The sequence below is a fragment of the Pollachius pollachius genome (assembly GCF_949987615.1).
Source record: "Pollachius pollachius genome assembly, chromosome: 16".
Classification (NCBI taxonomy): Eukaryota; Metazoa; Chordata; class Actinopteri; order Gadiformes; family Gadidae; genus Pollachius; species Pollachius pollachius.
The window spans coordinates 2,491,301-2,515,482 of NC_136949.1; the positions used below are offsets into that span (position 1 = coordinate 2,491,301).

Consider the following 24,182-nt stretch of genomic DNA (forward strand, 5'->3'; position numbering starts at 1 on the left):
CCTACCAAAGTTCTCACATGTAACCCCCCTCTTCCGAGACCTCCACTGGCTCCCTGTAATAGCTCGCATCAGATTCAAGATGATGGTACTGGCATACAAGGCAGTCGATGGAACTGCCCCTGCCTACCTCCAAGCATTAGTAAAGCCACACACCCCAGCTCGATCAACTCCGCTCAACTACCTCAGCTGGACGTCTGGTACCGCCATCGCTAAGAGCAAGCAAAGGTCGATCAGCGAAGTCACAAATTTTCTCTGTTTTGGGACCTCAGTGGTGGAATGACCTCCCTACCGATGTCAGGATCGCAGAGTTGCTCACCAGCTTCCGCAAAAGACTCAAAACTCACCTGTTCAGAGTTCACCTCGACTTTGCATAGAAACCAATGCACAGCCACCATTGAATGTTGTACGTCCTGGCACTTGTACATTGCACTTATTCAAGGTACTTAATTGTGTAGCATCTACAGTAGCTGCTATCATTGCTTTACACGGGGAATGGGTTAGCCTAGCGATTGTAATACTTGCACTTGGTTCTATGAACATCTTTACTGTACCGACAGCGATATATTGTTTCACTTCTTATGACAAATGTGCTTATTGTAACAAATGCACTTATTATAAGTCGCTTTGGATAAAAGCGTCTGCTAAATGCCCTAAATGTAAATGTAAAATCTAATCCCCAAAAACGCAGCTCATTGGACGCATCACACGATTCGATGCATGCATCACTTACAGTAGTAGGGCCCATGCTCACAGGTGCTGCCAATAACGTGCCAACCAGGGACCTGATTGGCAGCACTTGGGGATACCAGAAGCTCAAAACAAGTGTCAATAGCAACAGCAGAATAACCTGTTTGGCAATGGCAAAAAGAGGGCTGAGTATGTGGGTTGCGCCCACATACTCAGCACTGCTGCTCATCCCACAAATGTGTGTTCCTTACAAATGGGGCACCATTTGAAAGGGAACTAAACAGGCTTTCCAACGGTCTAATATTTATTGCCAAAAAGCATTGTTACCACAGAGAAATAATCTACCAAACACAAATTTCCTTACTTTTTGTGCTAAGTTTATATTATTCTTTTCTCAATTCTGATTACTGATTTTTTTCTGATGTATCTATATTCCGTGGGAATGAAATAAATAAATTCGCCATTTAGAAAAGGATTAAATGGTTAATAATAACATAACAAAAAAAACATACTATAACCAAAAACGTTTATTATATTATTATATTACAATAATAATAATAATAATAATAATAATAATAATAATAATAATAAACAATAATTATTATTATAATAATATAATAATATAGTTAGAATAATATAGTTAATTATTTCTTTCTGTTAATTCAGTAAAAATAAAATATACATTTCTGAACTCCAAGCAAGACTTTGAGTTCAGAACTCTGAGCTGGGGCGAGCCCGGAGCGCCGCTGTGTCGTCATTGTCGTGCGACGCGCCGCTGCATTACGTTCATCAACATCCACAATGGCGGAACCCGAGTAAGTATTTGTCTTCACATCGGAACGATAATATCTGCGTCCATCCTGTGTTTTCCCGGCTCGGATTCCCGCTCTGTCTCCTCGGCGGTCCACACGACCCTTGGGGCTCTGGATCCGGGACGGGATGGGGTCCTGTCGGTGGAGACTTCAGGGTTTAAAGCTCACATGTTGCTGTAGGGGTTCCTTCGGGCAAGAGCAGCCTCTGGTCTCACAGGAGACCCCGACACACGGCTTATATTCAGAGGAAAATACAACAGAACGCCTCTAATACCGTGACCATACTAAAGGAGTAGCATTTGTATTTTGTCCTGCCGAGTTCGGTACCTAAAGTGTCGGTGTTGCTTGTGTTTACTGCCTCATGAGAGGAGCTGTAGAACTAAAAGCTGTGATATCTGTAGAATCTAAACCATGTGTTCTCCAGCACCTCAACGTCACTGTCATCTTAAAGGATTCTTATATCTACGGCGGTCGGCTGGTTGTGTAACTGTTTCGTGTCGTCGACCGACGTCCAGTGAGGTCCCTGTTGATGTTGTTTTTTAAACTGGTCTGCAGGAAGAAGGTGATCCAGCTGGTCCCGGAGCATCTGCTGAAGAAGAGGAAGGCGTACCAGGCCATCAAGGCCACGCAGGCTAAGCTCGCCCTGCTAGACAAGAGAAAGGTACGAGAACTGTTGATCACCGCATTGAACTGAATAATCAAGGTATTAAACTCCATGAAGCTATTACTGTTATTCACAGGGTAGCGCTATGAAACTCTTAACCTACTTTCTCCTGTGTACTGGATACAAAGAAGGTGCTTTGTTTTGGTTTTCACGGCAGACCCGACTATTGGCTCGTCGTTAGGTCGGTTGTTTGTGCTTTGAGCTCGACACTTAACTGTTGACTCCTCTGATATCCTGAGCAGACAGTGTTATACAACCAGCTTGTTGTTGGCCAAGAGAGACACGGCTAGTTTGTTTACCTAAACCATTGGAAGGGAACTGACATTTAGCTGATTCTCTAACCAAAGCCACTACAATAAAAACATTTGTCAGAAGAAGTTGAAACTATTTATCTGTCGGTACAGTAAGGATGTTCATAAAACCAAGTGCCACGCACTGACAATCGCTAGGTTAACCCATTCCCCGTATACAACAAATCTCTCTTCTAACCAGAGTTAGAGGTTGGAGTCGGCAGAGAAACAAATGCAAGACGTTTGACTCCCAGGCCAAAGGTTCTTGGCTCAAACCCCTTTGGTCTGCAGTCTCCCTGTAGGCCTCCTTGAACATGGTGTCTCCTAACCCCGTCCTTTAACGACGTGGCTCTGAACTCGGTACCCATGGGTGATGCTGACCTGTGTTGGTTCCTCCAGGTCTCCAAGGGTAAGCCGCTCCGCTTCAAGAGGCTGGAGGACATCCTGAGGGAAGGCCACCGGGCCAGCCGGGACGAGACGCGCATCCGGCGATCCAAGCAGCGCCCTCCCACCGCCCTGCCCCCCAAGAACAAGCTGGCCTTCGCCGTGCGCATCAAAGAGTGAGTAGAGCCTCGACCAGTCGACCAGGACCCGCTTCGTTTGGGCCATAAAACCATTGACAATGGACTTCCACTCATTCCTAGATCTTATAGGAATGGAGCTGAACACCATTCCAACAAGAAGCTTATGTGAAACAAACAGCTTAACTCTGACTGTGAGGCTTGTTGTTCGGGGTCAACAGGCGGAAAATGTTCAGGAGAAAGCTTTCAGCGGAGTGAATGACTGTATGGGCTCCAACCCCACGCCTTACCTAGACCTATCCCACCAGGGTTTCACTGTGTGGAGACAATCCTAAAGGACTGGGCGCCAAACTTTATTGATTTTTTTAAGATATCTCAATAGATCCATATTATAAAATAATAATAGTTGTTTACTCTCTGCGATTAATGTAGGCCTAACATCAGGGGCTGTAGACCTGACCTATAGCCTGCTTATGACACCAGGAGAGACCGTTTGAGTGGAAGTGGTTGAAAATGACTGTCGCCCGTCTCGTATCATTGCGTGAAATGTAAGAATCAAGTTCTAGTTGATGCTTCTGTAGGAGGAGATTTGGACCACTTCTCAGAATCCGTCTTTCCTGTCGATCACTTTTCTGTGGTGTTTATTCACCAAACAATTTTTATGCTCTGAGTAGTCCTCAGCTCTTGGCTTCAGCCGCAGCAGAACTGATTCCATTTGGTCTTAACGGATATACTTATAAAGTAATTAATCACGTAATTGTTTCCCGTAAAAGATTCTTAACATGGATGCCACCCTTTAAATTACAGGGCACAGCCCTAAACTACACCCGTACAGCCGCAGCCCACTTCATAAAAGTGACAAACAAAGCAAATGAAACCGTGTACAAAGTCGTCCTCTTTGAAGCGGTATGACACATGGACGTGTTAAGGAACCGTCCCCAGACTCCACTGAGGTGTTGTTCCCCAAGGCCTCCGTCTCAAGCTCCTCCCTCCTCCTCAGGATCAAAGGCGTCAGCCCCAAGGTCCGCCACGTCATCCAGATGTTCCGGCTCAGGAAGCTCTTCAGCGGAGTCTTCATCAAAATCAACAAGAGCTCTCTGGCCATGATGAAGGTGGTGGAGCCCTACGTAGCCTGGGGGTGAGTTGTCCTGGTACACATTCTGCTAGCTGTTGTCCTGGTGCACATGCTAACATGCTGCTAGCTGTAGTCCTGGTGCACATGCTAACATTCTGCTAGCTGTAGTCCTGGTGCACATGCTAACATGCTGCTAGCTGTAGTCCTGGTAAACATGCTAACATTCTGCTAGCTGTTGTCCTGTACACATGCTAACATGCTGCTAGCTGTAGTCCTGGTGCACATGCTAACATGCTGCTAGCTGTAGTCCTGGTGCACATGCTAACATGCTGCTAGCTGTAGCTGGGGTCCAGTCGTAGGGGTAAACAGGCTAACATGCATTAATATAAACAACATCGTACACAGACGGACCTGCAGAACCCGGTCCCCAACGTCGTACCCGTACGTTAAATAAATTCACACAAGACAAAACTGCACATGCAAAAATCATAATTAAGTCTCACAATGTACAGAATCACAATGCATATGGTATCGCCACTCAGACATAATATTGTATTGTGTGGTCGAATCTGTAGTATACACCCATCTACCCTACACCGATTAGACTGTCATATAGTTATGGCCGTCAGAACAGTGTTGCCATATTGGGTGGGAAATCTGACCCAATGGATATTGGCAGATTGGCAGTGTTGCCAATCTGGCAACACTGCATCAGAAGTATGATATTCTGTGGTTGAAGGTACTTAGCTGGTCAGCCGTTAGCTTCACTCACCCCCCCCTTCTCCAACAGGTTCCCCAACCTGAAGTCGGTCCGAGAGCTGATCCTGAAGAGAGGACAGACCAAGATCAAGAACCGCAGGGTGGCTCTGACGGACAACAACCTGATCGAGCAGCACCTGGGTACGTCTGAGGTGCCTCTGACTGCGGCGGTACTCACGAACAGGAGTGGGCATCGCGGCACGCCTCAGGCCCCGCCCACACGGAGCCGAAACGGGCGAAAACGATCCGGTTTTGTTTTATGCGGTTCAGGAATATCTCCGTAAAGACGGAGTCATTGCGAAACCGAATCGAGCTGTAGAAACGCTGTAGTAAATATTCAAGGCGCTGGTTCTCCACAGAAAAAAGTGGAGCGCATCCAGCCTGCGCGCATCCAGCCTGCGCGCTGTATACAAACATTCAGTCACGAGGAGATTCAACCTTTTTAAATTCAGCAGAAATACTTTTTGATGCACAGTTAGTAATTCAATTCATCGAGGGGCTTTATTTAAAGCTACAAAAAGAACACAAATAAAATAAAAAATTCAACACAACTCTGACGTCCCCCAGCCGGTGGGGGGCTAATGACGTCATCGTTTGCTCTTCAGGCGTCCACACGAATCCTAACACGAAACCGCATTGGTCCGGATAGATTTGAAACCACCCCCGAGGGTGGTTTCAGCAATGTGCGGTTTCGGGCAGCGGATTTGCCGGCTCCGTCTGGACGGTCGGCCGAAACGCACAAGACGTTCGCGGTTTCACCAAATAATCGGCTCCGTGTGGACGGGTCCTTACCCTAGCTCTCTTTGTTTACGGGAAACGGGTTAACCTAGTGATGGTTAGTGATGTTTGGTTTCTCTTTCGTCTGACATTGAATTATTGTTCATCGCTTTGGATAAGGGTCTGTTCAACGTCCTAAGTTTAATTGACTCACTTGAACGGGAATCTGGTTCAAAGTCAAAAGGATTTATTTTCCATAGAGGACCGAAATAATGTTGCCCCATCCTCCAAATGTGCTATTAAAATATTTACCAAACATATAACATAATAGTGCAGAAAGACAACATCAAACATTTAACATTATTATACTGCAATAAGACAACAAATACACATGTAGACGACAGTGCATACATTATACATGAATATAATATTCAGTGTTATGGGGTAGTTATCGTTGTTCAAATAAGGTGCGTTTTTAAAGTGCAAAAGTGCCGAACAACATGTTTCTTATGTATGCAAAAGTATATTTATTGTGTATTTGTATCTGTATTATATAGTGGTGTGTATATCTGTATTGTTCAGTGTATTGAACATGAATGAGTAGTATCCATGTATCACCTGGTCCTCACCCAGCTGGTCTGTGTATTAGTACCTGTCCCCCTGCTCCTCACCCAGCTGGTCTGTGTATTAGTACCTGTCCCCCTGCTCCTCACCCAGCTGGTCTGTGTATTAGTACCTGTCCCCCTGCTCCTCACCCAGCTGGTCTGTGTATTAGTACCTGTGCCCCCTGCTCCTCACCCAGCTGGTCTGTGTATTAGTACCTGTCCCCCTGCTCCTCACCCAGCTGGTCTGTGTATTAGTACCTGTCCCCCTGCTCCTCACCCAGCTGGTCTGTGTATTAGTACCTGTGCCCCCTGCTCCTCACCCAGTGTCTCCTCTCCCCCAGGCGAGCAGGGCATCATCTGCCTGGAGGACCTGATCCACGAGGTCTACTCCGTTGGGAAGAACTTCCGGAAGGCCAACGGCTTCCTGCGGCCCTTCAGCCTCTCGGTGGCGCGCCACGCCGCCCGCGACAAGGGCGGGGTCATGAAGGACCTGGGGGCGCCCGGGTTCAGGGGCGCCGAGGTCAACAAGATCGTCCGCCAGCTCAACTGAGGGCCCGCGGGCGCGTGGACCCCAGACTGTTTCTGTACATACTGTGTGTTCTGCTGAGGAGGAGGGGCCCTCACACTCTCTGGCTCAAGGGTACCCCGGCAGCAGTGGCGCCGCAGCGCTGGACGGGGCGTCGCGGGGCGGTGGATTTAAACAGTTTGAGTCTGGAGCCTCCAGCAGGGGGCAGACCGACCGGGAGCATCCTGCACCATGCAGGGTGACCACCAGGGGGCGCTGGAGCACCACGATGTGGCGCTCCGTCTGAGCGGAGCCGGTTCTTCCTCGTGGGAGGACGTTCCTGCTCATTCTTTAGATGTGGACAGAGCCCATAATGTACAGTGATTTCTTTATATTTCAATAAACATGTTCAGAATATCAAGTGGTGAAGTCTTTGCATGTCAACCCCGGAGAGATGCGACCGGCCCTGAATCCCAGGGTGTTCCTGCCTCAGGTTGGAGCCACTGGGTCCTGAGATCAGGCCCTGTCCTTGGATCTGAGGTGAACGCCTGTTCAGGTTGTTACGGGGCTGCTGTGAGTGTTTCGTGACAGAACGTGCCCGCAGCATCCTGTGTCTCCGTGGGCTCCTCCCCCTGATTGGCTGTTGGTCTCTGAGCGCCCGCTCCGCCAAGAGGAGTGAGTCACCTTGGGAGGTGGGGGGGGAGGGGAGGGGAGAATTGCATCTGCACAGCTGGGTGTCTTAAAAATACTCAATAAAAGAAGATATCGCCGTCTTAAAGTTAATGAATTAATGATGCGAAATACAGCCGCTACCGCCGTTTCCCTGGTTGCCCGTCACGACGTAGCATAGAACCCGTTCAGGTGATACCGTGACGTCACTGCGCTCTAATCACGGAGCGCGTCATCAGGACGGTGGTAACTTGATAAATATATTACACACAGCGGTTTGTTGTGAGCGGTGTCAAGGGTTCCTCTGCTTCTGTTCGGGTTCCGGTCTGGGCCTGCTCATGGCGGGCTGTGATTGGTTGAGCGCTGCTCCTCCCCCGCCGCAGCACGTGTCGGCCTGAAGCAGCGAGGGGGCGGTATGTCGCCCATCGCGCTGCTCCGGTCGCACTGCTCCTGCACGAGACGCTGGAGATGTCGGGTCCACGGAGGATGACGGCGACTTCAACCGGTAATACCCCCCCCCCCCTCCCCCACCGCTGGTTTACGGTTAGTGGTTTAAATGGAAGAATACCGACAGCCGGTGACTACACCGTGGAGGTGGACCGGCGGACATATGTCGGTTACCGCGAGAGGACACGCGCGGTCCGGGGAGAGGTTAGCCTCGGTTAGCGTCACATGGGAGACCACCTGTCCCGTGATGCCGGGGTCGTGTGGTAAAGGTCTAATGTGGTAAAGGTCTAGTGCTGCTCCGTTGGAGCCTGCGGCTTGCCTCGGGGCTAGCCCTCAGTCGGGTGGGAATGAATGAATGAAATCAGCTGTTGTGGGACCTGAACCGCGGGTCTCGATCCGCGGGGCCCCAGCCGTGTGTATTAATGTGTTTGAATGTCAGGTGCCCCAGTGGTACTATGGACCTGTCAGGATCAGCACGTGGAAACTAACCTGTGTCGTAAACATAATTTACGATCCACGTTACTCACGTTACCGGATCACTCATGTAACATGGGTTACTCATGTGGTCGGTCGGTCGTGGTTAACGTTTGGTGGGGATTCTCATCCGTCTTTAGGGTTGAATGAATGGATGAAGTGTCGTAATCAACCCCTTCGCTGGTTCGTTATTTAGACCATCATCTCCACGTTGTCTGAGAGAGAAAGCACTAGAAATGAAGAGGCCTCCGGTAGAGGCTCTGGGCTGATGTCCTGTCGTGTTTGAACAACCACTGAGTAACAAACTGTCATGGGTAGGCCTCCAGCGGGCGAACGGCTGATTGACAATCACCGTATCCTATGTTTTGTAGGCATTGTTCAATCTGAATTGTTCCAGAGAGCAGCAGGTGTGTTTTGAAACCCGAGATTCAACTTCTATTGGGCGGCGTGTGCCTCTGTTCTAACCCTGCTAATCAGTAAAGATAAGGCTGCCAATCATTCAGTATCTCGGGTGTTGACACATGATGACGTTAATGTTCATATCCAACCGTCAGGCCCTGGTGTCACAGAAGGAGGACTGGACTAAATCTGTTTTGGTTTTATGTGGACACCTTGAGACTGATCTTCTTTGCTTCTTTAGCTGTGAAACAACGCATTGTGATGCATACGCCCTCCTGATGGGTCATATCTTCATGATTCTGCTCATCTCTTCCCTATCTTGACATGAGAGGCAATGCTGACTAGTCCTGTATCCTGGTTAGAGATGCTAACCAGAACTAACCAGCGGGTTTAGGAGCAGAGTGGCTGGAGTGATCCAGGATTGGTCTGATGCATATTAATGACCTTGAAGTGTGTGTGTGTGTGTGTGTGTGTGTGTGTGTGTGTGTCCCCCTCCCTTCGGTCTATCTATTGTTACTCTGTAAGCAAAGATTGTGTTGACAGGCCAGGGGTCATTAAGCACTAGATAATCATGTCACAAGTGTGCCAGAGACCTAGTGTTCTATCCATCTGGCTACAGCTGTGGTGATCCTAGTAACAGCTGTGGTGATGCTAGTAACAGCTGTGGCGATGCTAGTAACAGCTGTGGGGATGCTAGTTATAGCTATGAGGATGCTAGTTATAGCTGTGGGGATGCTAGCTACTGCTGTGGGGGTGCTAGCTACAGTGTTATCTGCCACAGCTGTAAATCTTCTCATGCGTAAAGCCTCCCTTTTCTATTCTTCTGGCTATCTCTTCAATCAGCCCTACTCCCCAGGCTATCTCATCCTCCAGCTACACCCTCAGACAGAGGGCTAAGGGTTAACGCTAGCAGCCTAGCCATCCCCACTAGGTAAACCCAGGGCCAATCACCGTCCCTGCCTGGGCGTTGCCTTGGGAACGATAGCTTCCCTTACCCTTTTTTTAAACCTCTCTGTGCTGTGGCTAGCGTCTAATGATCGTGACATCACACCCAGCCGACCCGCCGTGCGTCTCGGTCCTTTGAAACATCTGAGCCTCCTTTGTTCGTTTTAATTAGTTATATTCTCTTCGCTGAGCGAGCTGGAACTCCCGTGGACTTCACCCACTGGCCCGACGGTCTAACAATCGTGAGGTTAGATCATTTCACATGGCTCCGACTGTGTCTCAGTCGCGGCTCTCACACACTCAGCTGTTGGTCAGGAATGATTCTTTTGGATTGAGTGCATTTCACTGTGAACGCAGAACGATCAGGGAATGGTCCCTTGTCTTTCGGTGGTTGTTTCTCTGTTCTTTGCGGAAGGCTGTGAGTGAACCAGTGGTGGGGTGGGGACCAGTGGTTACCAGGGAGAACAGGGTCAGCCTGTGGTACGTTGGGTCGACCCAGCAGGCAGCTCTGTTGTAAAGGGCAGTCTGAAGACCGGCCTGGAGACGGGTATAGAGGAGGCCTGGAGACGGGTCTAGAGGAGGTCTGGAGACAGGTCTGGAGACGGGTCTAGAGACAGGCCTGGAGACGGGTCTAGAGGAGGCCTGGAGACAGGCCTGGAGACGGGTATAGAGGAGGCCTGGAGACAGGCCTGGAGACGGGTATAGAGGAGGCCTGGAGACGGGTTTAGAGGAGGCCTGGAGACGGGTCTGGAGGAGGTCTGGAGACAGGTCTGGAGACGGGTCTAGAGGAGGCCTGGAGACGGGTCTGGAGGAGGTCTGGAGACGGGCCTGGAGACAGGTCTGGAGGAGGCCTGGAGACAAGCCTTAAGAAAGGTCTAGAGGACGCCTTGAGACGGGTCCACGCCGTGCGAAGGATAGTGATCTACTGCAACTGTTAGTACTACTCAGGCGGCAGTAACTTAGCAGGTAGAGCAGGATGACCTGTGACTGAAAGGTTGCTAGTTTGATCCCCTGTCGAGGTGTCCCTGAGCGAGACGCCTCACCCTAACTGCTCTTGACGAGCTGGCTGTCGCCCTGCGTGGTTGACTCCGCCATCGGTGTGTGTGTGTGTATGAACCGTTATAAGTTGCTCTGGATAAAAGCGTCTGCTAAATGCCCTCAATGTAAAAGCTCAATTCCGTCCTTATACCTACTGCTGCTCTGCACTGTGGTGGTGCTGTTTCAATGCTTAACTCTTTTGAGCCACTATTTTGGTTGCCTGCTTTGCTTGATGCCTGGCTCGAAAGTCACTCTGGATAAAAGTGTCTGCTCAGTGACTAGATGATGTAACTGAAAGATGGAACAGAGTTAGTTTCTCTGTCAGCAGTACATGAAGTTCAACCTTTACACGGATCGAACATGCAGACGCATAACAAACGCATGACTTTTGTACTATTTAGAGTCTTTTTACAGCTCATGGACTTTGTGCAGATGGCCCGCGTTAGAATGGAATGGTGAGACGAAAGCCTAGAGATAAGTGTGGTTAACTGGTAAGCCTATGCTAGTGGTTGGTATGGTTAACTGTTGAGATGTCGGCATAGCTATTAGTATGGTTAACTGGTTAGCCTAGTCTAGTGTTTAGTATGGTTAATTGGTATAACATTAGCCTAGCTGTTAGTATGGTTAACTGGTCAGTTGTTAGCCTAGCGGGCAGTATGGATAACTGGTCAGATGTTAGCCTAGTGGTCAGTATGGTTAACTGGTCAGATGTTAGCCTAGCGGGCAGTATGGATAACTGGTCAGATGTTAGCCTAGCGGGCAGTATGGTTAACTGGTCAGATGTTAGCCTAGCGGGCAGTATGGTTAACTGGTCAGATGTTAGGCTAGCGGGCAGTATGGTTAACTGGTCAGATGTTAGTCTAGCGGGCACTATGGTTAACTAGGTCATAGGGATCTTGTATTGAGAAGCAGGAATCGACCTCACTGCATGTTTGACCCAACTCGGCATAAACCAGCAGTTCATTCTCAGTTTGACAACGCGGCGCTGAAAGGAACACCAGGAAAAGACATCAATTGTGTGTAACAGTGTAGGTACCCACAGTACGGGGTCTCACCGCGGGGGGTACTAACAACACAGCCCTCCCCATGCGCTGCCATGATGGACAGGTAGACCCGTTTCACAACATGGATCTCATTACCCAGCAGAACACCGTGAGCGTGTTTACATGGTGCAGAGGGACTGCAACATGTAGCTTGCACAGTTTGCCGTCCACGATGGCCATCTTTTGCAACAACATTTCACTGGTCGGTCTAGGTAGCATGTTATGCTATGTAGCATGCTGGGCTACATAGCCTGCCGGGCCACTCCACATACAGCTGTGCGGTAGAGTCTGTCAGGCGGCTGCACAACATGTGGTCAGGGAGGGGCTGTGGGGTCATTCGAGCTCCACGCTCGCACGGGGATCCTGCGTGATCATCCTCGTCCAACTCAAGAGAGAGTCGGGTTGTTTGGCGGGGAGGGAAGGACGCTAGGAGAGACGGGGGGGAGGAGGAGGCCTCTTGTTCTCAGAGCATGCTGGACCATGCTGTGCTCTCCTGTGGGGTGAGAGCGGAGAGGATTGACTCTTCTCCTGGTCCCCCAGGGAGGCTTTGAGCAGCGACCTGGACCCGGACTGACCCCCTTTGAGGACGTTTAAAAAGGAGCCGGCTGGGCAGAGAGTCACCTCCACAGAACAGGTAAGACCGGCTCTTCACCCGTTCTCTCTCTCTCTCTGTCTCTTTGTCTCTCTGTCTCTCTCTCTTTGTCTTTCTTTATTTTCTTTCATTATTCTTCTCACCATCTGTCTGTCTCTTTCCTGTCTTTCTCTTCTGTCTGTGTCTCTGTGCGTCTCCATCTCCCTATATCGGTATCTCTGTCTCACCCTCTAACATGTTCTTATACAGAAACGTAAACAATATACTGATAGAGATTTCACAAAACAAGAACAGCTGCCCTGTAAACTATAAACTAAAAGTACCAGTAACCCATAGGACAAGTCAAATCGAATGCAGCCTGAACCAGTGTACTATGATGGGCAATAAGGACAGCCTCTCGAAGGCAGTGTAATCTTACAGCTCACCTCCGGTCTCAAGCCCGCTCAAATCCTCTAGATCGCCACTCTGTGAGGATCATTACTGTCAACAAGAAGATTGTAATGAGCTCCGTTTGTCTCTTTCTCAGGGAGTTTATGGAGAGGAGCTAACTTGGCTGTACCGAGCCGCCCCCAGCTTTCCCACGCTCCCCGCCCTTCTCCAGCTGCATCATGGGAGACGTAGTCCAGATGCACTTCAGCACGGTGGACTATGTGATCTTTGCGTTGCTGCTGGTGGCGTCCGCAGGCATCGGCCTCTTCTACGCCTTCTCCGGGGGGCGCCAGCGGACCACACAGGTGAGACGGCGCACAGGTGAGGGCATCCTGCACAGTGATGCCACAGTGGGCTATGGTTTACAGACGCTCCCAGTAGGGGGGCTATAGTGTCCAGACGCTCCCAGTACGGGGGGAAGCTATGGTGTCCAGACGCTCCCAGTACGGGGGGCTATGGTTTACAGACATTCCCATTACGGGGGGAGGCTGTGGTGTCCAGACGCTCCCAGTACGGGGGGCTATGGTGTCCAGACGCTCCCAGTACGGGGGGAGGCTGTGGTGTCCAGACGCTCCCAGTACGGGGGGCTATGGTGTCCAGACGCTCCCAGTACGGGGGGCTGTGGTGTCCAGACGCTCCCAGTACAGCGAGCGGCGGTGGTCTGACGTGCGCTCCGTCCCCAGGAGTTCCTGCTGGCGGACCGTTCCATGAGCTGCCTGCCGGTGTCGCTGTCGCTGCTGGCCACCTTCCAGTCGGCCGTGGCCATCCTGGGAGCGCCGTCGGAGGTGTACACCTTCGGGACGCAGTACTGGTTCCTGGGCTGCTCCTACTTCCTGGGGCTGCTCATCCCTGCCCACGTCTTCATCCCCGTCTTCTACCGCCTGCGCCTGTCCAGCGCCTACGAGGTACGCCGCGGCTAGCCGCCAGCTAACCCCCTAGCTAGCATCGTTTACTGGTACTGAATATTAGCTAGATGGCTACTTTAGCCCTACCCAGATAGCATCAGCCAGTTAGCCCTACCCAGATAGCATCAGCCAGTTAGCCCTACCCAGTTAGCCTCCCCTGCCCTCTGGTTCAGTATTGTGGTTCAGTGTTGTGTTGTGGTTCAGTATTGTGTTTGTCTCTCTGTGGTTCCGTGTTGTGTGGTGGTTCAGTGTTGTGTGGTGGTTCAGTGTTGTGTTGTGGTTCAGTATTGTGTTGTCTCCCTGGGGTGAGTGTTGAGTTGTGTCTCCCTGGGGTTCAGTGTTGAGTTGTGTCTCCCTGCTCAGTATCTGGAGCTGCGCTTCAACAAGACGGTCCGGATCTGTGGGACGGTCACCTTCATCTTCCAGATGGTAACTAACGCACAACGCTTATGAGTCTGCATACTGAGGGCTGTGTGCAGAGCACCATGTTGATTTGTTGTCCCGTCTAGGTGATCTACATGGGGGTGGTGCTGTACGCTCCCGCGCTGGCCCTCAACGCAGGTACGACCACCAGGAGAACCTGAAGAATTGTACCTTAACATACACAACAACTGGGGTATTTTTAACATTTGTTTTGGTTTTTGTGTTGCAGTAACTGGGTTTGACCTCTGGGGGGCGGTGTTGGCTATGGGCCTTGTGTGCACACTGTACACTGCACTGGTAAGGCACTGAAATACCCACCCTGTCCCTTAGCCCGGGCCTAATGTTTGCGTGTAGCTTCAGGCTAATGTTAGCCCTAAGCTTTGGCCTGACGTTAACACTTAACTTGGGCCTGATGTTAGCACTTAACTTGGGCCTGATGTTAGCACTTAACTTGGGCCTGATGTTAGCACTTAACTTGGGCCTGACGTTAGTGCTTAACTTGAAGCTGACGTTGGCCCTTAGCTTCAGGCTGTTGTAAGCTCATAGCTTTTGCCTGAAATTAGCCTTAAGCTGGTGCCTGATGTTAGCACTTATCTCAGGCCTGATTATGGCACTTAGCTTTTACGTAGCGTTAGCCCTTAGCTTTAGCTTAACGTTAGCCCTTAGCTTTAGCTTAACGTTAGCCCTTAGCTTTAGCCTAACCTTAGACCATAGCTGGTGCCTGACTCACCAGACTAACCTGAAGCGTGGCTGTTTTGCGGTCCAGGGAGGTCTGAAGGCGGTGATCTGGACGGACGTGTTCCAGACGGTGGTGATGTTCGCCGGGCAGCTGGCGGTCATCGTGGTGGGGACCAGCCAGGCCGGGGGCATCTCCGAGGTGTGGAGGAAGGCCATGAATGGCAGCCGCATCGCCTCCCTGGAGTAAGGACGCCACTACCCGGCTCGTAACATAGCTAATGCTGCTCATGTAACTTTGCTGGTGGTGTTACTACTAGTTCTAATGCTACTGCTGCTGGTGCTTATTCTGCTAATGCTAATGCTGCTAATGCTCCCGCTGCTAATGCTAATGCTGCTGCTGCTAATGCTAATGCTACCACTGCTAATGCTTCCACTACGGTGTATTTCTACGTAAAAACTTGGTACTGCTACCACGGCTATATGTGAATACCTTCTTCTATATGTGACTAATGTTCCTGGATGAATGCGTGGTCGCAGCCTGAACCCCGACCCCCTGGAGAGACACACCTTCTGGACGCTGGGCGTGGGCGGGGTCTTCCTGATGCTGGCGCTGTACGGAGTCAACCAGGCCCAGGTCCAACGCTACCTGAGCTCCAGGACCGAGAGGGAGGCCGTGATGTAAGGCCTACCCCACCCACCCAGCTGCCTATAGCTTTATCCTACCCTACACCACCCCACCCTATTCAGGCCTACACCACCAGACCTTAGCCTACAACTACCTTCTCAGGCCTACACCACCCTACCCCTATCCTACTCCTACAACACCATCATTCACCACCCTAACCCTGCTCTACACCACTCTCACTCTACCCTTCACTAATATCCTGGAGGTGGTTGGATAAGGTTCTCCTCGAGGTGGTTGAATAAGGTTCTCTTGGAGGTGGTTGAATAAGGTTCTCCTCGAGGTGGTTGAATAAGGTTCTCCATGTTCTATGTGTTCTCCAGGTCTTGCTACGTGGTGTTCCCGTGCCAGCAGATCGTTCTGTCTCTGGGCTGTCTCATGGGGCTGGTGATGTTCGCCCGCTACGGAGAGGACAGCCCTCTGGACAAGGGCTACGTCAAGACCAAGGACCAGGTCAGTGTCTCAGCACGCTCTTATTGTGAAGCCAGGTCAGTGTCTCAGCACGCTCTTATTGTGAAGCCAGGTCAGTGTCTCAGCACGGTCTTAATGTGAAGTCAGGTCAGTGTTTCTGCCACGCTCTTATTGTGAAGACAAGGACCAGGTCAGTGTCTCAGCACGCTCTTATTGTGAAGACAAGGACCAGGTCATTGTCTCAGCCACGCTCTTAATGTGAAGACCAGGTCAGTGTCTCAGCCACGCTCTTAATGTGATGACCAGGTCAGTATCTCAGCACGCTCTTAATATGAAGACCAGGTCTGAACCAGGTCAGTGTCTCAGCACCAGACACTTGGCGCTGTGCTCTTAATGTGAAGAGACACTGGGTTTTGCGCTCTTAATGTGAAGAGACGCTGGGCGCTGTGCTCTTATTGTGAAGGGCCGCTGGGCGCTGCGCTCTTAATGTGAAGGGCCGCTGGTTGATTGAGGCGTCCTGTGCCCCTCCTGCCTGTAGATGGTGCTCTACTTCGTGATGGACGTCTTCAGGGACCTGCCGGGTCTGCCTGGTCTATTCGTGGCCTGCCTCTTCAGCGGCGCGCTCAGGTAACACTTTACTATACAACTATATATTGTATAGCTGGTATTATAGGAGTAGTAGTTAACACCATAGGCGATTCATTGTATACTGTATGTATATTATATGTATTGTTTGTGTATATATATATTTTATCTTCTCCCCCCCCCCCCCCCCCCCAGTACAATCTCTTCGGCCTTCAACTCCCTAGCAACAGTAACCATGGAGGACCTCATCAAGCCCTTTTTCCCAACCATGACTGAAGCCAAAGCTACGCTGCTCTCCAAGGCTCTAGGTCAGTGTTTATGCTGCTCTGCCCCCCCCCCCCCTCTATGTCGTGTATAGCAGGGTACTGCCCCCTGGTGTCTATGGAGTGTATAGCAGGGTGCTGCCCCGTGGTGTCTATGGAGTGTATAGCAAGGTGCTGCCCCCTGGTGTCTATGGAGTGTATAGCAGGGTGCTGCCCCCTGGTGTCTGTGTAGTGTATAGCAGGGTACTGCCCCCTGGTGTCTATGGAGTATATAGCAGGGTGCTGCCCCCTGGTGTCTATGGAGTATATAGCAGGGTGCTGCCCCCTGGTGTCTGGTCGTGACGGTGCTCTCTGTGTCCCCAGCCCTTGGCTACGGTCTGGTTTGTCTGGCCATGGCCTACGTCGCCTCCCTCATGGGTTCGGTTCTCCAGGTGAGTGGAAGGATCTTTGACGTATTAAAGGTCCCATGACATGCCACCAGCTGTGGGCTGATTAGCCGTGAGAAGCCGTTTTGGAAATCTGTCCCTTATGACATCACAGGTGGGCGTGTCCACCTAGACGTGTGACGGATAGATGAGCAACGTTTTCTACAGTCCACCGGCTAGGCTGGTAGACTGACCTATCCAGCGCACATCTAGGTGGACACGCCCACCTGTGATGTCATAAGGGACAGATTTCCCAAACGGCTTCTAACGGCTAATCACTCCACACCTGGTGGCATGTCATGGGACCTTTAAAAGGCTCTGTTAAAATACAGTTTAGAACCCCTAGAAACCATGGAGCCCACTGCCATCCCAGTGTGTTCACATGTTGAAACGTTTATTTTGGGGCCTGAGAGGAAAAGTCTTTAAGCACCACCGGACTACAGGATGAATGAGTGAATGTTCCTCTGTCTGCAGGCGGCCTTCAGCATCTTCGGCATGGTGGGAGGACCCCTACTGGGCCTCTTCTGCCTCGGGATGTTCTTCCCCTGGGCCAACTCCACGGTAAGGAGGTTCTGCTGTCTGGAGGTTCTGCTGTCTGGGAGGTTCTGCCGTCTGGGAGGTTCTGCCGTCTGGGAGGTTCTGCCGTCTGGGAGGTTCTGCCGTCTGGGGGGTTCTGCCTCCCCCCCCAGGGCCTCTCCACAGACATTATGATCGCCCAGTGGACCATCAGTAACTGGAACACTTGCTGGTTCTACTTAGGAAGCTATTTTGACACATGGCTTGTGGCACACTATAAGGCTATTTGAATGTTTCTAATTTACTAGAGTTCCTCAGTGTTTCATAGTTCTCTCTCTCTCTCTCTCTCTCTCTCTCTCTCTCTCTCTCTCTCTCTCTCTCTCTCTCTCTCTCTCTCTCTCTCTCTCTCTCTCTCTCTCTCTCTCTCTCTCTCTCTCTCTCTCTCTCTCTCTCTCTCTCTCTCTCTCTCTCTCTCCCTCCCAAGGGGGCTCTGGTGGGCCTGTTCTCAGGTTTGGCCATGGCCTTCTGGATCGGGATAGGCAGCTTTGTGATGCGTCTGCCAGGCCACACCCCCCTGCCGTCCGTCAACACGACGGCCCCGCCCCTCCTTGGCAACATGACGACGGTTGCCTTGACGTCGCTGGTCGGCGCCATGACGACCAAGACTAGGTAAAGACGCCTCCTTCAGTACGAAACGTGTGCATGTCGCAACACTCGCTAGATCAAGGTGTGTGAGTGTTAAAGGCGGGTGTGAAGGTCTATATATGTCTAAAGGTATATATGTATATCTAGGTGTGTATGTAGGAGCGGGTGGGACTAAAGTGTGTGTGTGTGTGTTCAGGCCCAGCGGGGTGGAGGCCATCTACAATCTGTCTTACATGTGGTACAGCGCCCACAACTCTGCTACCGTGGTGCTGGTGGGGCTGCTGGTCAGCCTGCTCACAGGTACACTCGCTCGCTCTGTACTCGCTCTATACTCACTCTATACTCGCTCTATACTCGCTCTATACTCGCTATATACTCGCTCACTCTATACTCGCTTTATACTCACTATATACTCACTCGCTCTATACTCACTCTTAAATCACTCTATACTCGCTCACTCTATACTCACTATATACTCACTCGCTCTATACTCACTCTTAAATCACTCTATACTCACTCACTCTATACTCGCTCACTCTATACTCAGTCACGCACTCTATACTCAGTCACTCTATACTCTATCACTCTATGCTCAGTCACTCACTCTATACTCACTCTATACTCAGCCACTCTATACTCAGTCACTATATTTTCACTCACCCTATACTCACTCACTCTATACTCAGTCACTCTAAACTCACTCACTCTAAACTCAGTCACTCTAAACTCAGTCACTATATACTCAGTCACTATATTGTCACTCACCTATACTCACTCACTCTATATACTCTAAACTCAGTCACTCTAAACTCAGTAACTCTGACCTCAGTCACTACATTGTCAATCACTCTATACTCACTCACTCTATACTCGCTCAGTCTTTACTCGCTCACTCACCCACTCACTCTCTACCTGGAATAATGTGTGTGTGTGTGTGTGTGTGTGTGTGTGTGTGTGTGTGTGTGGTCTATGATGTACTGTGTGTGTGTGTGTGTGTCAGGGCCCATGAAGGAGAAGGACCTGACCCCCGGGACGGTGTTCCCGGTGATGGGCAGCCTGCTGTTCTTCCTGCCCGAGCGCTACAAGGAGAAGCTGTGCTGCATGACCCCACTGGGCCACAAGGTAAGGCCTGGGGAGGGCCAGGGTAAAGGTCAAAGGTTAAGGGGCGTGACCCCACTGGGCCACAAGGTAAGGCCTGGGGAGGGCCAGGGTAAAGGTCAAAGGTTAAGGGGCGTGACCCCACTGGGCCACAGGGTAAGGCCTGGGGAGGGCCAGGGTAAAGGTCAAAGGTTAAGGGGCGTGACCCCACTGGGCCATAAGGTAAGGCCTGGGGAGGGCCAGGGTAAAGGTCAAAGGTTAAGGGGCGTGACCCCACTGGGCCACAAGGTAAGGCCTGGGGAGGGCCAGGGTAAAGGTCAAAGGTTAAGGGGCGTGACCCCACTGGGCCACAAGGTAAGGCCTGGGGAGGGCCAGGGTAAAGGTCAAAGGTTAAGGGGCGTGACCCCACTGGGCCATAAGGTAAGGCCTGGGGAGGGCCAGGGTAAAGGTCAAAGGTTAAGGGGCGTGACCCCACTGGGCCACAAGGTAAGGCCTGGGGAGGGCCAGGGTAAAGGTCAAAGGTTAAGGGGCGTGACCCCACTGGGCCACAGGGTAAGGCCTGGGGAGGGCCAGGGTAAAGGTCAAAGGTTAAGGGGCGTGACCCCACTGGGCCACAAGGTAAGGCCTGGGGAGGGCCAGGGTAAAGGTCAAAGGTTAAGGGGCGTGACCCCACTGGGCCACAAGGTAAGGCCTGGGGAGGGCCAGGGTAAAGGTCAAAGGTTAAGGGGCGTGACCCCACTGGGCCACAAGGTAAGGCCTGGGGAGGGCCAGGGTAAAGGTCAAAGGTTAAGGGGCGTGACCCCACTGGGCCATAAGGTAAGGCCTGGGGAGGGCCAGGGTAAAGGTCAAAGGTTAAGGGGCGTGACCCCACTGGGCCACAAGGTAAGGCCTGGGGAGGGCCAGGGTAAAGGTTAAAGGTTAAGGGTCCCTAGGTTGAGGGTTAAGGAAAGGGTCCCTAGGTTGAGGGTTAAGGAAAGGGTCCCTAGGTTGAGGGTTAAGGTAAGGGTCCCTAGGTTGAGGGTTAAGGAAAGGGTCCCTAGGTTGAGTGTTCAGTTAAGGGTCCCTAGGTTGAGGGTTAAGGAAAGGGTCCCTAGGTTGAGTGTTCAGTTAAGGGTCCCTAGGTTGAGGGTTAAGTTAAGGGTCCCTAGGGTGAGGGTTAAGTTAAGGGTCCCTAGGGTGAAGGTTAAGGTAAGGGTCCCTAGGTTGAGGGTTAAGGTAAGGGTCCCTAGGTTGAGTGTTAAGTTAAGGGTCCCTAGGGTGAGGGTTAAGTTAAGGGTCCCTAGGTTGAGGTAAGGTTTAAGGGCTAACGTGCGCTGTGGTCCTCAGCATAAGGACGCCCAGCCCTACCTGACGGCCCAGAAGGAGAACCAGGAGGAGCTGGAGGAGGTGGGGGGGCGCAGGGGGGCGGGGGAGAAGCTGGTGGAGGCCGGCCTGGCTGCTCCTCAGGCCTCCACCACCCTGAGCCCCCACCCCTCCGAAGAGACCGCTCTCTAACACACACACACACACACACACACACACACACACACACACACACACACACACACACACACACACACACACACACACACACACACACACACACACACACACACACACACACACACAAACACACCCAAATCGTCGTGGAAACGACGGCGTCGCCTGACCGCGGGGATCTCGTCTCCTGAACAGTTCGACGCTCTACGTGTTTTTCTAAGTTATTTTTGTACAGAAGAAGAAGAGCACATTTTATCTCTAAGAGAATATAATATTATAAAAGAAAGGAGAATAACTGACAAGCTCTGAGATTAAGTCCATGTTCCTCTGTTCAGCAGAGTCCAGACCTCTCAGACCCCCCCCCGTCCTAATGAGGACCTGGTTGAGAGCCTATGGGGTCCCCTGTCCAGCTGCGCCACAGAGCCTATGGGGTCCCCTGTCTAGCAGTGCCACAGACCCTATGGGGTCCCCTGTCCAGCTGCGCCACAGACCCTATGGGGTCCCCTGTCCAGCTGCGCCACAGAGCCTATGGGGTCCCCTGTCCAGCTGCGCCACAGAGCCTATGGGGTCCCCTGTCTAGCAGTTCCACAGAGCCTATGGGGTCCCCTGTCCAGCTGCGCCACAGAGCCTATGTGAACACGCCAATTTAGATTACCTGTCGGGCTGCAGCAGTACCTGGAACCTCTTCAGGCCTATCGGAGCACAGGAAGAAACCTGAGGATGTGATGTCACTTCCTGCTGGTGTTTCTGCTCATATGCTTGTCAAGGAGATTACCTGTCTAGAGCTGGGCTAACCTTCCTGTAGTGTTGGCTAGCGGTGGAGCTACAGCTGGGCTAACCTTCCTGTAGTGTTGGCTAGCGGTGGAGCTACAGCTGGGCTAACCTTCCTGTAGTGTTGGCTAGCGGTGGAGCTACAGCTGGGCTAACCTTCCTGTAGTGTTGGCTAGCGGTGGAGCTACAGCTGGGCTAACCTTCCTGTAGTGTTGGCTAGCGGTGGAGCTACAGCTGGGCTAACCTTCCTGTAGTGTTGGCTAGCGGTGGAGCTACAGCTGGGCTAACCTTCCTGTAGTGTTGGCTAGCGGTGGAGCTACAGCTGGGCTAACCTTCCTGTAGTGTTGGCTAGCGGTGGAGCTACAGCTGGGCTAACCTTCCTGTAGTGTTGGCTAGCGGTGGAGCTACAGCTGGGCTAACCTTCCTGTAGTGTTGGCTAGCGGAGGAGCTACAGCTGGGCTAACCTTCCTGTAGTGTTGGCTAGCGGTGGAGCTACAGCTGGGCTAACCTTCCTGTAGTGTTGGCTAGCGGTGGAGCTACAGCTGGGCTAACCTTCCTGTAGTGTTGGCTAGCGGTGGAGCTACAGCTGGGCTAACCTTCCTGTAGTGTTGGCTAGCGGTGGAGCTACAGCTGGGCTAACCTTCCTGTAGTGTTGGCTAGCGGTGGAGCTACAGCTGGGCTAACCTTCCTGTAGTGTTGGCTAGCGGTGGAGCTACAGCTGGGCTAACCTTCCTGTAGTGTTGGCTAGCGGTGGAGCTACAGCTGGGCTAACCTTCCTGTAGTGTTGGCTAGCGGTGGAGCTACAGCTGGGCTAACCTTCCTGTAGTGTTGGCTAGCGGTGGAGCTACAGCTGGGCTAACCTTCCTGTAGTGTTGGCTAGCGGTGGAGCTACAGCTGGGCTAACCTTCCTGTAGTGTTGGCTAGCGGAGGAGCTACAGCTGGGCTAACCTTCCTGTAGTGTTGGCTAGCGGTGGAGCTACAGCTGGGCTAACCTTCCTGTAGTGTTGGCTAGCGGTGGAGCTACAGCTTGGCTAACCTTTGGCGTAGTGATAAGTGATGATGAAGCTAAGTAGGTATTAGGATGAACACAGCGCCAAAGCAGCCTGTCCAGCCAAACACATCCACCGTCTTCCACATTAGACACTTCAGCTAGCTTACTTTCACATACCTGTTAGCTAGTCTGCTTGACTCTGGACTCCGAACTCTGACCTGCTCTACATTATGATCTGCTTCAAGTCCTAGATCCTCTCTTTACGTCCTAGCTCTAGAACTGCTCTTTAAATCCTGGCTCTAGAGCTGCTCTTTAAGTCCTAGATCTGCTCTTTAAGTCCTAGCCCTCGATCTGCTCTTTGCCGTACACGGTTAACCGACCAGCGAAGATGGTGAATAAACGCACGGCCCCGCAGGTGAACAGCGGTGCCTCACATCCTGTTGCTCGGCTTCAAAGTAAAAGTCCCCCTCAGGATTCCGAATCAACCATCTGGATATTCTCAGTGGTCCTGGTCACCAGTGGACGGTAGGGGACCCCCCCCCCCCCCCCCCTTTCTGGTTCTGAATAGCGTCTGTGTAGTAGCGTACTGTGTCCTCATAGTCTAGTGGATCTCCATCAGACCACAGACGGTCGGCGTCAGGTCCGGACCTGAGAGAACCCGGGGTAAGGTCTCACCAGGCCTCACCCCGGGAGGTACCACCAGACCGCCACCTTTCAGAAGGAAGCGTCGTCACTGGTAGTATTTGTGATGCAGGGTAACGTTTTTTTGATCAGATGTTATTACATGTCATTGTAATGTCGTTCTTGGTAACTAAAGTGTCCTCTGGGCAGAGAGGATCGTCGTGGTGGACCCCTGTGGTGTTTTACTTGAGAGTGTTTTTATATTTGAGGTCTGAACTCTGTGAACCGGTTCACTGCCGCCCTCCGTCAGGGCGCGCTGAACTCAGCATTACTGTGAGCAACCTTTGGCCACCATCACGTGGGTGTCTGTACCCAGTGTTGCCAGATTGGGACAGATATCCCGTCCAATCTGGCCCAATACGGCAACACTGTCAGTACCGCAACCGTTCCGTCAGTTTGTTTTATACTTGTTATAATGATGGCCAATCACGAAGCCACTGGTTAGGTCATGTGACATGTGGTGGTAAACCGGGGCCTTTGTGATGTCATCGTTCTCATCTCTCTCCCCTCCACTCTCTCCCCCCCCCCCCCTTACTCAAGCTCTGACCCCCCCCTTTTTACAAAAGCATATAGAATGTGATGTCACCCCCATAGTTTTGATAATTATTTTCTCTTATACAAATGATATTGTGAATTATATTTGTATATGTTTCGTAACTTCACATGAAGCCTGCCTACATTTCCTGGGTTGAAATGTAGCTGTACAATTCTATATGCAAGGACCATGAAATGTCTTTTAGTGAAGCGCCGTTAGGTTGTGGGATGTAGCACTGTCTGTACTGTCGATGGAAGACGTCTTTGATTTTGTCTTTTTCTTTATTTGCCGTCGCTTGTTTGAATTGTTCCTTTTTTGTGTGTTTACAGACTTGCTACATCCCATAATTTAGCATTAGCAATCACAGCCAATCAAAACATTTCCATGGTTCCTGGAAGTTTTTTTATATTGTATGACATCCTT

General features: G+C 51.3%; 2 protein-coding genes across 2 annotated transcripts; both read left to right on the forward strand.

Annotated features, from left to right (window-relative positions):
• Positions 1 to 1,461: 1,461 nt before the first annotated feature.
• Positions 1,462 to 7,052, forward strand: rpl7l1 (ribosomal protein L7-like 1). The gene is made up of 6 exons (XM_079753388.1): positions 1,462 to 1,502; positions 2,055 to 2,160; positions 2,853 to 3,013; positions 3,975 to 4,112; positions 4,840 to 4,949; positions 6,472 to 7,052. The coding sequence occupies exons 1-6, from the start codon at positions 1,489 to 1,491 to the stop codon at positions 6,678 to 6,680; spliced, it is 738 nt and encodes a 245-aa protein (XP_079609514.1). The 5' UTR covers positions 1,462 to 1,488; the 3' UTR covers positions 6,681 to 7,052.
• Positions 7,053 to 12,850: 5,798 nt separating this feature from the next.
• On the forward strand, positions 12,851 to 20,796 carry slc5a6a (solute carrier family 5 member 6a; the record flags this gene model as incomplete). Its single annotated transcript, XM_079753365.1, has 16 exons — positions 12,851 to 12,976; positions 13,355 to 13,576; positions 13,940 to 14,005; positions 14,086 to 14,137; positions 14,229 to 14,296; positions 14,766 to 14,920; positions 15,215 to 15,355; positions 15,683 to 15,812; positions 16,309 to 16,397; positions 16,551 to 16,663; positions 16,982 to 17,049; positions 17,518 to 17,604; positions 18,044 to 18,228; positions 18,401 to 18,504; positions 19,205 to 19,326; positions 20,629 to 20,796. The coding sequence occupies 16 exons, from the start codon at positions 12,851 to 12,853 to the stop codon at positions 20,794 to 20,796; spliced, it is 1,896 nt and encodes a 631-aa protein (XP_079609491.1).
• Between the last annotated feature and the right edge of the window lie 3,386 nt (positions 20,797 to 24,182).